The 15,334-nt window shown below is 31.6% G+C and overlaps 1 protein-coding gene across 1 annotated transcript; it reads right to left on the minus strand.

The window, feature by feature from the left end:
• Positions 1–1,999: 1,999 nt before the first annotated feature.
• Positions 2,000–15,000, minus strand: LOC127736535 (uncharacterized). The gene is made up of 3 exons (XM_052247099.1): positions 14,555–15,000; positions 11,694–11,927; positions 2,000–4,419 (listed from the first exon to the last, which is right to left on the minus strand). The coding sequence occupies exons 1-3, from the start codon at positions 14,733–14,735 to the stop codon at positions 3,737–3,739; spliced, it is 1,098 nt and encodes a 365-aa protein (XP_052103059.1). The 5' UTR covers positions 14,736–15,000; the 3' UTR covers positions 2,000–3,736.
• Positions 15,001–15,334: the final 334 nt, after the last annotated feature.

Genomic DNA, 15,334 nt, shown 5'->3' on the forward strand with positions numbered 1-15,334 from the left:
AAATCTTAACTTTTTTTTCAAGTAGTTACTGAACCATGAAAATGAGGTCAAGGACATTGGACATGTGACTGACGGAAACTTCGTAACATGAGGCATCCATATACAAAGTATGAAGCATCCAGACCTTCCACCTTCTAAAATATAAAGCTTTTAAGAAGTTAGCTAACGCCGCCGCCGCCGGATCGCTATCCCTATGTCGAGCTTTCTGCGACAAAAGTCGCAGGCTCGACAAAAAAGTAGTATGAGAGTCATCATGAAGAGAAAATCAAAGGATAATAAAATACATTTTTTAAAAGAAGTCACTGAACAATGAAAATGAGGAAAAAAACAATGGGCATATATGCCAGATGGAGATTTAGACCATAACTTGCATAAGACATCTGTATACCAAGCTCCTATTCCTTCTGAAATACAAAGCTTTATTACAAGGAGCTAACATCACTTCTACCAAATTTTCATCCCAATGTATTGCATTGGCAGAACAAACATAAATCATTTATTATTATAGAAAATATGTAAGTGTTATGCAAAATTACAAGCTAACAACTTCGACATGTGGTTTCCTGAAGATGAACCAGGCTTAGTGAAAACACAATATTTTATAAGAATTTTTACCCTAAAAAAATCAGACCTACTTACCAGGGTATACTATAATTTTTAGGAGAGTTTGTTTGGCTTTTCTTCATATGAAAGAGATAGACTTATAACTTTAAAGAACCTTTAGTGAGCCAGCTCACATACCCCATGCCCAAGATAAAGAGGAAAAGCTAATATTGACCTGATGGCAGTTTTTTTCTTCTTTGCATTAAAATATGATTTTGGTTTATAATTTCAGACAGTAATATTGTGTTACACAATTCCATATTTATTAACTTTGACCTTGGTGACTTACAAATCAATAGGGATCTTCCTCTTATTGTATGTGACCATATATCCAAGTTAGGTTGCAATCCCATATACCGGTATATGAAGCATCCTGAAACTTCTTTTCTGCACAAATTTCAGAATTTCTGTAGTAACTATGACCTTGACTTTAGACATAGTAACCTCAAAATCAACAGAGACCTTACTCTCATTATATGCGACCATATATCAAAGTATGGTTGCAATCAGGCCTGGGGCCATTACATTGCAATGTAAAAAGAAATTGATAAATATTAGCAGGGTATATGTACATATATATATATAGTGTTAGAGCATAGATTTCAAATACTGGTTAATCAACATGTCCATTGCACTTTATCATCATAAGTGTTTCAAACGTGCTGTCATTAAGAGAACAGCGATCAGGTCTGTACACCTTTCTAGCATTACTAAAAAGCCTTTCTAAAGGAGTTGATGTGGAGGAAATGGCTAAATACTTGATAGATGTATTAGCCAAAGAAGAAAGGTGCACTGAATTTGACATCAAGTATTCCAGTGGATTGATTGACATTTCTTTACATGGCTCAGACAAGTAAATGTCAACATCATGTACTGCACCAGACCTGTGTCTTCTCTATGATGGAGTAGTAGGAGGCATGAAACTGAAAAAGTCACTTTCAAGTTTCTTAGGTGGTGGTGAAAAATAAATAAATTATCATATAATTTCGTTTCTAACATTGCTCACTTAATTATTAAGACATCATAAAGGGATTTCAAAGGAATATAATAAATGTGTCATTAAAAGATTATCTTGTTAAATGCCTAAGGGCTCAGGACAAACATAAGTTGAGAAGATTTGATTACAATAAAAACAATTTGATATTAATCAGGATACAAATTACAGTTTGGTGTAAAAATGTCGATTGACATATTCAATCTTTCATTGAAATACCTGTAAGGTGTGTATGGAATAATGAAATTTCATCTCCATATTTTTTCTATTCATCAATATAATTTTGTTTTATAATTTTTTTAGAAGATTTTTCATGGACTACCAAAATATTCCTAATATCATTTATACAAATATCAGAAACAAAGATCAAGACTTGATAATTTTCACCCCCCCCCCCCCCCCCCCCCCCCCCCCCTTTGCCAATTAAAGAAGTTTTTATATTTCTTACCTTTATCTGTGTTTTAAAGTTTGATGCAATTTATTTAATACAGTAATTAACTGTGACAATAATTTTATTCAATACTTTCTTTTGTTTTTGTTAATATTTTATTTATTTTATTTTTATTTTACAATATTCTGCAATTTTATTTATTTAACCAATTTGTAATGAAAAGTAATGTACAGTAATGGAGGCATTACATTGATTTTTAACAAAAGTAATCATTACATTACAATACATGTAATTGTAATGCAGAAAATGTGCATTACAAATTACTTTACATTACATAAAAAAAAAATGTAATATTACAAGCATTACAATTACAAATTGCCAAATGACGATACTGAATGACGGACAGCACAAACATTATATACCCCTGCTACTTTGTTGTATGGGATCTAAAAAAAAATTATAGATGACTTAAACTATCTACAAGGGCTACAGGAATAACTTCTGTAGCCAGAAATATGACACTTGGCAGGGTGGTTTTAATGTGTTATGCAACAATTAACCAACTTTTATAACGTTATCACATTTAAAAAAAAATCAAGTTTATCATTTTTTTTCTAATATCAACATTCTCCCCCTGAAAAATTCCATTCTGTCAATTTAAATGAATTCTAACACCATTTAACTATCAGTATATGAAGACAGAAATAAAGATTGCTTTGATGAGTCATTTTCTTTAGCATATATATGTTTAACGGAAAATCTAAATAATTATTAAAACCACTTTTTGAAAATGAGAAAGTCATGAAATTTTCTGTAATAAACAGTTCAAAAGAAACAAATCTTTTGTAACACAATCCATCTTAATAGAACACATTTTTAACTCTTTTTTGGGACGAAAATCAAATTTCACAAATTATGTTTTATACCTTTTGACATGTGTTGGAATTATCAACTTCATAAAACTTTTTAATGAGTAAAAATGAGTTGTCAATGATCAGACAAAAAGATGTTTCTCTGTGCCACTTTTAATACCAAGGCTGCTACAGAAGATTTTCAGACAGGAGTTTTTAATATTTTTGTAATGGAAAGTACAAATTGGTCATGTTGGTGGTCCTTAACTTTTTTTGCTGAAAATATAATATGGATGTAAATATAAAAATATGGAGATGTGGTATGATTGCCAATGATATATAAAAAAGAAGATGTGGTATGATTGCCAATGAGACAACTTTCCACAAAAGACCAAAATGACACAGACATTAACAACTATAGGTCACCGTACGGCCTTCAACAATGAGCAAAGCCCATACCGCATAGTCAGCTATAAAAGGCCCCGATAAGACAATGTAAAACAATTCAAACAAGAAAACTAACGGCCTTATTTATGTAAAAATAATGAACGAAAAACAAATATATAACACATAAACAAACGACAACCACTGAATTACAGGCTCCTGATTTGGGACAGGCACATACATAAATAATGTGGTGGTGTTAAACATGTTAGACAACTATCCACCAGAGTTCAAATGAAATAAAATTGAGAATGGAAATGGGGAATGTGTCAAAGAGACAACAACCTGACCATAGAAAAAAACAACAGCAGAAGGTCACCAACAGGTCTTCAATGTAGCGAGAAATTCCAGCACCCGGAGGCGTCCTTCAGCTGCCCCCTAAACAAAATATTTACTAGTTCAGTAATAATGAACGCCATACATGTAAGCAATTATACCATAAATGTAGATTTGTCATTTTTCTTCATCATTACTGCATGTACTGGGTAGAGACTTTTGTTTTAATGGAACACTAGGAACATCCAATTCCAATTCCATCTCCTTTAATGGGAGAAATTTTTTTTGCATAGAAATTGTTTTTTCAATCAAATGTAAGCGTTTTGGAGCAATACGACCTAAAAAATCACATGTTCCTTTTAAACTTTTAATCTCATCTACTAAAAGTTTAGGCTTTAAGGTAAAATGATTCAATGTCATCCAAATTTTTAAAATGTTTGATAAATTTAATGTTTCACCCTCTGCACTAAATTTATTCTTATTCCAAATAGGAATAGGATCTCCTTTATTTCTTAACAGGATGTCATTCTGTGTATCATACATATAAATATCAAAGTAATCAGAACTTGCAACAATAGTAGGAATTAAAAAAGCTTGAGGAAGTGTTTTGCCTTTTTCTCTCTGACGTACCCTCTGGTACATTGAATAAGTAATTGTCTGTGCAACAACTTGCTCAATTTTTTCCTTTTTTCGTAATGTTGATGATTTCAAATCAATTTCAATTATCTGATTTTCTGCTTGGTCTACATCGAACTCTCTGTCATCTGCACTGCAGTCTTCTGCATATATAATATTACAGCCACCTCCTGCCATAGTGAACAACATGATGTCTGGTCTTCCATACCATAAATATTCACTCCCTTAAATAACATAAACAATGAATTAGAATGATTAGAATTTAAATAATCAATTCTAATCTTGGCAGCTGTGCGGAAAAATTCAAATTTAAAAGTGGCAGAAGAATTACATTTCGCTTTCTTTAGTAAACAAGAGGCTCTCAAGAGCCTGAATCGCTCACCTGAATTTTTTTGCTCAATTCATTCATCAATCATGATTTATATATTTGCTTTTTAATGTATATCGGGTGTTTGCTTAAAAATGCCACTTAAAAATTCTTTGTTTTGGTCATATTTGCTTCAAAATTAAAAAAAAATATTTGTCTGCAATCTCACTGCAGATACATGTAGATTTTAAATTGTTGATCATATTTATTCTGTAAGTTTTGTCCTTGGTGCTTAAGAGATGAAATATAAAAACTGCATTTTACTACTATGTTCTTTCTTGGCAATACATGCAATAGCAGCCATGTTTTACAATGCATTATATTCAAGATATAATTTCTAAGCTAAATACTGAATAGAAATTCAAGGTATAATTTCAAACAAGAGTGGACATGGATAGTATCTGTAAGCATTCTGAGATTATTGCATAGAAATGTGAGTCAATTCACTCAAGGATCCCACATCTCATAATTAGTTCAATTATTTCTCTTGAAATATTTCAGACCAGGATTTTTAATTATGCAAATCAGCAGGTTGTGTACTATATGTGGAGTTTCATCAATATCAATTGAGCTGTTAAGGAGTTGTGCTTCTGAGAACTGTTGCCACATGTTGTAATAAACTAAGTGCATGCAAGTTCAAATATCTCCCTAGAAATACTTTGGACCAGGATTATTCTCCTTTATGGACATGTACATACTCAGGTTTTGTACTGCAACTGTATTAAGTTTCATTTGTATCTGTCAATACATTAAGGAGGAGTTTCACTTACAAGAAATATGGACAAAGGGACAGACAGGGTAATTCCTACATTGTATATATAATTCTTAAAAATGTGTTTTTTGAGGTATAATTATTTTTGCCATTTCATTTCTGAGGGTGATTTTTAAAATTTTTCTGCTGTCCAATAATTGATCCTAGAAAAAAAACTGTAGATATCAATTGTTTTAATTGATCTGCATAAATCAAGTTGTTACATGTAGTTGTGTAACTTGAATGCAACTCTTTGGCTGACAACTATCTCTATAGTACCGAAAAAAAGACCAAATCAGAGAAGTTTAACATCAACCAATGAACCATGAAAAATAAGGTCAAGGTCAGATGAAACCTGCCAGACAAATATACACCTTAAAATCATTCCATGAACCAAATATAGTTCCGGATACCTTATAGTACATTTTTTGTATCTAAAAAACAGACCAAACAATAAAAAATGTGCTTCGCCGAGCGCGGCCCGATATGACTGCAGAGGTCCAACCCTGAATAGTTGGGGCAAAAATGGACACAATATTCAAGCTTGATACAGGTCTGAATTTGGATTGTAACTACATATTTGACACATTATAGGTTTCTGATACAGATTAGTCAAAGAACTTGAAATTGTTTATATGATTTGAATTTACATTCAATTGAAGATTTCTTGCTGTTGTGCAATACTTAGTAAAATCTGTTTTCAGACTATATACATGTACAAAGAATTAGCAAAATAAATTGTGACCCCCAATTTTTTAAATCTTCGGAAAAAAATTGACCCCTCCAAAAAGAATAATTTTTAAATAAATATATTCTTGTTGTAAAATGTGATACAATTAAAGAGACATCCATCCACTTTAAAAATACAAGTTATTGTCTGAAAACTAGAAAAATGCTTCTTTTTGGCCCCTTATTCCTGAACGGTTTGGGCCCTTACCCCCAAAATGAATCCCAACCTTTTACTTGTGGTATTGAACCTAATGGTACAATTTCAGAACAATCAAAATACTTATACACAAGTTATTGTCCTGAAACTAGAAAAATGTTTGTTTTGGGCACCTTTTTTGCCCCTAATTCCTAAACGGTTTGGACCATCACCCCCAAAATCAATCCAAACCTTCCTGTTGTGGTATACAACCTTTTGATTAAATTTCAATTTTTGTGCGGTCGTATAAAAATTAACATTTTGTTGCAGATAGATTTTAATCTAATCAATACTTCTGTCACTTTTGCTGTAACTGCTTTGGTTTGTGAGATATAAGCCAAAAACTGCATTTGTCCCCTATGTTCTGCTTTTAGCAAAAAAATTAATGGTGGCCATGTTTGTTGATGGAGCAAAACTTTGGATACAATTTATAAAAAAGATACCCTAAGGAACATTCCATTAAAGTTTGCAAGTATTTGGCTAAGTAGTTTCAGAGGAGAAGATTTTTGAAAAAGTAATAGACTCACAAAAAAATGTAAAAAAATTGTGTCTTAAGGGCAATAACTCCTTAAGGGGTCAATTGATAATTTGATCATGCTAAGTTATTTGTAGAAATTACTTAGCTGAACATTTTTCTCATTTACACTTTTTTTATATCTACTATAATTTTAAAGATAATAACCAAAAACTGTAAAATTTCCATAAAATTATCAATTCAACAATGGGTTGTCTGATTCGTCTGAAAATTTCAGGGCAGATATATCTTAACCTGATGTACATTTTTATCCATGTCAGATTTGCTCTAAATGCTTTAGTTTCAGAGATATAAGCTAAAAACTGCATTTGACCCCTATGTTCTAATTTTAGTAACAGGGGCCATGTTTGTTGATAGATCAAAACTTCAGATACAATTTATAAACTAAATACCATAAGGAACATTCATTTAAAGTTTGAAGGTATTTTGCCTAGTAGTTTCAGAGGAGAAGATTTTTGTATAAGATTACAAAAATTTACGAAAAATTGTTAAAAATTGACTATAAAGGGCAATAACTCCTTAAGGGGTCAATTGACAATTTTGGTCATGCTGACATATTTGTAAATCTTACTTTGCTGAACATTATTGCTGTTTACAGTTTATCTCTATCTATAATAATATTCAAGATAACCAAAAACTGTAAAATTTTCTTAAAATGATCAATTCAGGGACAGCGACCCAACAATGGGTTGTCTGATTCGTCTGAAAATTTCAGGGCAGATAGATCTTAACCTGATGAACATTTTTACCCCATTTCAGATTTGCTCTAAATGCTTTAGTTTCAGAGATATTTATGCCAAAAACTGCATTTGACCCCTATGTTCTAATTTTAGCAACAGCGGCCATGTTTGTTGATAGATCACAAATTCAGATACAATTTATAAACTAGATACCCTAAGGAACATTCATTTAAAGTTTGAAGATATTTTGCTCAGTAGTTTCAGAGTAGAAGATTCTTGAAATAGTTTACGACGACAATGCTGTTGTTGACAGACAAGGACGACGACCGACGCCAAGTGATGGCATAAGCTCACATGGCCCTTCAGGCCAGGTGAGCTAAATAGTTTGATGAAATAGAATCTAGTTTAAATGAAAATAGACAACTGCATGTATTCTTCAGTTTACAGTACATATAAAATAGAATGTATAAAATATATGACTTGAGACTTCTATCAAATGCTTTATTCTGATCTGTTGTCTCAAGCTGCCTTACCAGATTCCCTGACAAATTTTACTGTTTTATGTTAATCAATATAACTTACAGTTCAAAACAAAGAATTTCTATCAATGAGTTACAACTGCCCTGAAGTATATTTACTTCAATTGGTTGAAATAAAAAAAAATTATTAATAACTTCACGACTCAACTTACATCAAAATTATTAAAGATAAAACAGTAATAAACTACAAACAGGGTTGTTAAAAACACGTGTTTTATGAGTATTGCTCAGCCGGGTGGGAAATACTGGGAAAACCTGGGTTTTAATGGGTAATATAAAATAGTAGCCTCATTCTTTAAGAGTATTAAAATTTAATACATAAAAGATATATATGTCATGTATGTCATGTATGTAAAACAAACTAATTTACTTTATAAGTTAATTTGTTTGAGACATTTATAAACTAAAAAGTGTATAAATTGGATAAAGAATTTATACAGCATTAACTCTTAGATATACATGACCACACATAGACATGATAGACAAACTTTATGTGAAAAGTTTACTCATAAAGATTATAGATGTATGTAACCCTCCTAAACATAAATTGCCATTCTGTCTAAATTGGTCAAACTTGAAGCCAAAGTCATTTCATTTTTATATATACGGTATATAACTTATATTAACTTAAGAGTTATCTATTAATTTTGGTTAAGGAAAATTGTCTATTCAACAATTTTTGTTCATTGTTAAAAAATGTATACACAATTTTAGCATACTTACATGTACATTACTAATTAATAAGGAATTATTTAGATTGTACTAATTTGAAAACAAATTTGTTTATATATTACAATAATTTAAGCCTTTTCACTTTTACAGGTGTGGGTGATTGGTTCCCTTACGGTGTTTTTTTTACAGTATTGAATTGGTAATCTTTTAGAATAATTTTACTTAAAGGATTGATAAGTTTAACCTGATCGTATCTAAATTTCCGGGCACCGTAAACAACATCACCGTAAAAATTAGGACATGTAGTATGTGTTATTCCGTTTGAAATAAGTTTTCTACAGGTACAGCCAAACTTCCAAACTAAATCTTTGTATCTATGGAAGAATTTAGTAAAGGTTTTAAGTTTTAATATGTTAGTGAGGAAGTATCTGTTTGTTTGTTTACAGTTCAAATCAATAAATGCAAAATTTTACTTACAACTAAATTTTATTCCAGCACTTTACATCAAATACTATTTCATTAAGTGAGGTAATTGACATGATTAACTAAACATGCTAAAAGGAGTAGGTTCAGTAAGATCCATTTTTGGCCCCAAATTATAGCAGTTTTAGAAAATTGTGAAAATGTAATCTTTAAGCTATATTTTGCCAAGTAAAGCGCTTCTGCTACATAAATATGAGCAGTTTTTGACAATGCAATGCACAAATATCGTGTTCTAGCATCATTAAGTCATGTTAAATTACTGAAATCTTCAAAATTTTAGCATTTTGGTTAATTTTTAGACGGTTTCCGTCTAAAATGAAAGTGGCCGCATTCATGTTCATTCATAATATTGAAATGTAAGTTGTATTTGATGATAATACAAAACATATATAAAGGTTGAGGATGAACACGGATGCGGCCACTTTCATTATTGACAAAAAACATCTTAAAAGTGACGTTTTTTGGCATATTTGATAGATTTTTCATATTATAGCTTGAATCAGAGCCTTTTTAATGACTAAATCAGTTAAAATCTTTCACATAATCGAATCAATTGAAATAAACACTTAAGTGTTTAAAAAGTGCCCAAAAACTTTCGTTAGATGAACCTGAAATTTGAGGCCAAAATCGGCCCTTACCGGACCTACTCCTTTAAATGTTCAAATAAAATGCCTTTTATATGAAATTCAAAGGTTTATTAAGGTCTTTCCTTTTACAAAAGGGAAAGACCTTACTGTATTTCTTCTGTTTATTATTATTATTCTTCCGCCAAACTTTGACAAATTTATCCTTGTTAACCGTAAGGCGTGTCGCTTTCATGTTCACAATTTGTATCGGTCTCATGAATACCTATCCTGAACTCACCCTGTTAGTCGAAATATTTTGTCGGTTCGGAGTAATCCCTCCGAAACCCAAAAACCTTGTTATCGTTCCAACACCGTAACCATAATAGGTAGAAATAAAACGAAGGGTGAAATTTGTTCAGGACCAGACCCTGGTTCTTCGTTACATTTGGATCGAAAAGATTCAACGACTCATTGGTAGGGTTATGCCCCTATGAAAATTAACCGGTGTCGGTTGGCCACCAAAACTCAGAAACCGTAAGTCGTAGACACCTAGGATCTTCACTATTCATCATCAATTCATGTATCTTTGAAAAATACCTCAAGGTCAAATTTGTATGTTGACCTTGACCTTTGACCTAACACCTTGTTATGGGATAATCTCAGAAACCATTACACTTACAGAAGTTTTAAATAGTGGAAAATGTTTGGGTCATTACGGCGCAACTTTGTTACATTTTGACCAAAGAGATTTGACCTTTTTATAAGGGGCATAACCCCAGTTTTAGGTTTCCGAAAAGACAAAATCAGCTTTTACTATATAACCAAAGGTCCTAGACCCATGGGGTTTTCAGCAATGACATTGGGGACTAATGACCTTGACAAAGGTCAAAAGGTAAAAGGTCAAGGTCATGTCCCATATAGCGAATTATGTGTTTTTGACCTAATTTAAAGGATTTTCAGTGTGTTTTAAACATTTTCAGTGTGTTTTGAAGCTTTTTAAGGTTGACCTTGACCTTTGACCTTACAACTTTTTAGTCGATATCTCAAAAACGATTGTACTTACAGAAATAGTAAATAGTGAAAAACGTTGAGGAAGATGAGGCGCAACTTTTTTACATTTGACCGAAGAGATTTGACCTTTCTGTAAGGGGCATAACCTGTGTAAGAACTTTTCAATACACTCTACGTCTATTGGAACATGTATTTTACATTACAAAAGGAAAGACCTCTCAATTGTTCAAGAACAATTGACATTTTAATTTAACCTCCTGTTTTAATTGCATCAGAATATTTGCAAATACTATTTTTACCAACCGCGGATCCAGTAATCAGAGTTTTGGGATAATCGTGTTCTAGATAAAGATTGGAGTTATAATATTCAATTCTAAAAGTTTTTTATTTCTTTTTGCATTGCTTTGATATTGTGATTTTTCTAGTAATTTTGAAGTTATTAGTATTCAACTTATAACTTTAATGGTACCAATGTTTACTGCACCGGTGAATTTCAAATTATTTTGATTTTAGTGCTTGTTTAACAATTCAATTTTTAAACAATTTCAATTATGAAATTTAATATTTTCAAGCTGATAAATATGCTTTGGGCAGCTATCAGGCATTTATAGAAATTCTTTGTTTTGAACAATAAGTAGGCCTAAACAATAGGACATAAGAACATGATTTACATTCATTCTTCACGATTAAAACACATCAAATCCTACAATTTCATTAGTCAAGAGCACTTTGCTATATAATTATATTCAAAGTTTGTATGTATACATGTTAAATTCATGTTTATTTGTAAAATCATACATTTCATTGGCTAATCACTGTACACTTTTGTACATGTAATTACATCGATCAACATTTTTATAGTTAAAAAGGAGGAGGGTTGGCATTTCAGAAGATCTGGTTTAATCTTGTCACATATTCATGTGGCTGTTCAAAGAAATATATACATGCAAATTATGACAAATAACTCACCAATTCCAGTATTCCGATATCTGATCTGCTGACCACATTTCATACAAGGACAAACATCGAACTTATTGTGATAGTCATTTGTTAAAAAATAATGATGTCCAGAGAACCGAATAGTTAGCCTGGAGAACAGATGATTTGCTAATAATGTGCAAATATATGATTCATCATTTTTTATAGGTCTATCTCTTTGTTCAGGTATTCTATGCATGCATCTCAAACAATCCTCATGGAAATCTGCAAATATATATACATGTTTGCATTAGATATGTAAAGAAACAAGAGGCTCCTTGTACTTATTTGTAGGTTTTACTTTTCTGAACTTTTTTGCCATTTCAAGTTTCTTATCATAAAAAGTGCCCTGCCCCTTTTGATTTCTAGCTGGAGCACTGTGACTTATTGTAGGTCTTACTCTGCTAAACATTTTTGCCATTTACAGTTTCTCTCTATCTATCATAGCTTCTGCAAAAAACTTTTAAAATTAATAAAATAGTCTTTCAAGGGCAATAACTCCTATAAGGGTTCAATTGACTATTTCCGTCGGTCTGACTTATTTGTATATCTTACTTTGCTGAACATTTTTCTGTTACTGTTTCTCTCTATCTACATTTGTATATATATATTATATTCAAGATAATAACCAAAAACTGTGAAATTTCAGGGGAAATAACCCAACAATGCCTTAATGCACCTACTTTGTAATAATATTAAGCAAGGTCTTAAGAATTGAAATTTTACAGAGATTTTGTTTCCCTAGAAAAATTGATATCACAGACTTTTAGAACCATAAATTAGACATCTCGTTTGTTCAAAAATGTTATATTTATATTATTTAGTCATTTTTGATACAAATTTCTAAATTTTCTAGAAAATTGGAATGGAAGTGGGGAATGTGTCAAAGAGACAACAAACTGACCAAAGAGAGGAAAACAGCATATTTGACTAGCTATAGAATACTAAGATTTATTTTCCTTGGAAAACTTTTCCTGGGGCTCACTTTTCTAGTAAAATTGTGGTCATGGACGATTACCTAGGAAACAAAAAGACTGGGGAACAAATTTTACTACCGGACAGATTTTACTGTTAGTGCTGCATAATTAACTGGCTGTTTCTGTATTAGCCCTGGTATAGATTCGAGTTTAGTATTGGCCCAGAGACTCGAAAACAAGATTGCAGCTTAAAGTAAAGATGTGTGGTCAATTCATTCTTTTTCATATATTTTTGAAAAACATTGCTTAATATTAATACAAAGTAGGTGCATTAAGGCCGGGTTTGGCCCAAGAAAATAAAGTTTTTTAGAACTATTTCAAGTTTGCACATATTGTTTGGAAATGCATAAAATAAAAAAAAATGTAAATGAATCACAAAAGATTTTTGATGTAATGTAGTCGCAATTATGTCATAATATGCACCGTTTTCATGAAAACATAGAAAACTCCAGAATTTCTACAGTTTTCCATCGTTATTTCCAGTGTGGAAAAATCATGCGCAGCCAAGAAACAACAAAATAATTTAAGAGTATTTTTATTATAAATATTGACATACTGTCACTAAATATAAAGTTGTTTCTTGGATGCACATACTTTTCCAATCTAATATATATATACTTAAAAGATGTAAATCAAGGAAAATCAAGAAATTTTACAAAATACACACATTTTGTCATGTGTGTCATAGTTTGTTAATTGCAATACATGTATATAGTAACATGTTTATACTGTGATGTGAAATGTGTTTTTATTTTCTGAAAACTTTAAGCGCGCTTATACCTTATTAGAGTCAGGACAAATTTAAGAATATGTATGGTAACTTTTCAAATTGCTATAATATTTAGGCCAAATAAGACCTCTGCAAATTATATATAAGGTGTTATTAACTGGAGAAGTAGTTTTCATCATACTACTGAGGTTCTCATTGCTAAGCAATAATACAGTTTAATATTTCATTTATAAACATTTTTGAATTATGTTAATGATTTGATTGATATTATTGTAGCAAGTGTCAATTTGTTGGTTTACATGTATATTCATAGTATGTACAGTACATGTATCCATGAATAAATATAAAAATGTTGTGCAGATATTATTTTGTCTTCTTATAAATCTGACAGACAATAAATAGCAAGGTATTCCTTATCAACATGAGCCAAATCTCTAACTAAATCTTATAACTTAGTACAACAATCATGACAATTAATTGGGCACAATTAATGTACTTCTCTAAAAACCTTCCTGATGGCTGATGCACAATTATCATACTTAATCTGTTAATCAAAATTTAACATAACTTTTAAAATTTGATCATTTCTTCTAACAATACTGGTATACATGGTATACAGTGACCCAGTCTAAATACATGTAATTATAAATGACTTCTTGAAAGACTACGTTGTCGTCACAACAAAAAATTAAAATAGCCTTTCAAGACGTCATAATTATTTGGACTAGACTGCTAGAATACACTCATATTCCAGTATCATAGTATTTTTAAGAGAAAAAACACAATACTCGAATAAAATTTTATACCATTATTGTTAGCAATACTGGTATATGTACCAGTGTACATTGTATACATGTACATGGTATACCAGTAATGTGATCTCGAGATTGTGATCCTCAAGTTCAGGTGATCCCAAACTTTTATCAAGGAAATCATGATAGGAAATGCAAGCCCTGGAATAATGTAGCAACTGGGAGATAAATACTCCATATGCAGGCGCTGCCTAATATTTACAACAACAAAAAAAAGTAAAATAAAAAAGGGGGGGCATTCCGCAAGCACCTGTGAATTTCACATCATGAATTTTTCATTTGGGGTTTTTGACATAAATCAAAATGTATACAAAAACTACAATTTTTACATACCTTTCTCTTCTAAGAATCCTAATATAAAAGCGTCCGTAACGAACTGAAGACTTGGATCTGGACATTTCTTTCCTTCGATGTTTAGTTCAAGAGAACGGAAACCATCCTCAAACATGGACTTGAATGATACTCGTTTAGTGAAAACCCCTTCACCTGTTTTCATGACTTCCTGTGCTTCCATTATATCAAGAACTTTTCCGGATTTATCTTCCAGATACTGTATAGTATCAACATTAGCCCTGGAAAAATTTCTACCTAATGCATATCCTCTTATTCGTAAGGGTTGAAATTCTGTGTCTTCGAAATCACTGAGTGCTTCTCTTATAAGTCTGGAACAAGATGCGTTCCGTGATAATGCAGATTCTTTGGAATACAAACAAGAAACTGGGGTATACGTCAACTGTAAACGAACCTTGTTGCATAACCTCGAAAGAATACGTGTCGCCATTTGGATTCGACCTTTTAAATCGCCCACTGGCAAATCGCCCCACACCAAATCGCCCCACTTTTTCACCAACTCGCCCCACTTTTGAAAAATCGCACCAAACTGGTTTACCAACTCGCCCCATTTTTAAAAAAATCGCCCCACTAGTGAAAAGGGTTAAATCCCGTTAATTTTTCTCCTGCCAACTCGCCCCACTTAATGAAATAATGTAAACCTAGATGAATATATAATTTCAGGTCTGCCAACTCGCCCCACTTAAATAAAAAAATCTTATACACAGAATACAAAAAAAAAACGAAAAACGAAAATTTACTAAATCATTATTATTGACATTG

Source organism: Mytilus californianus, unplaced genomic scaffold (genome assembly GCF_021869535.1).
Source record: "Mytilus californianus isolate M0D057914Y unplaced genomic scaffold, xbMytCali1.0.p SCAF_32, whole genome shotgun sequence".
Classification (NCBI taxonomy): domain Eukaryota; kingdom Metazoa; phylum Mollusca; class Bivalvia; order Mytilida; family Mytilidae; genus Mytilus; species Mytilus californianus.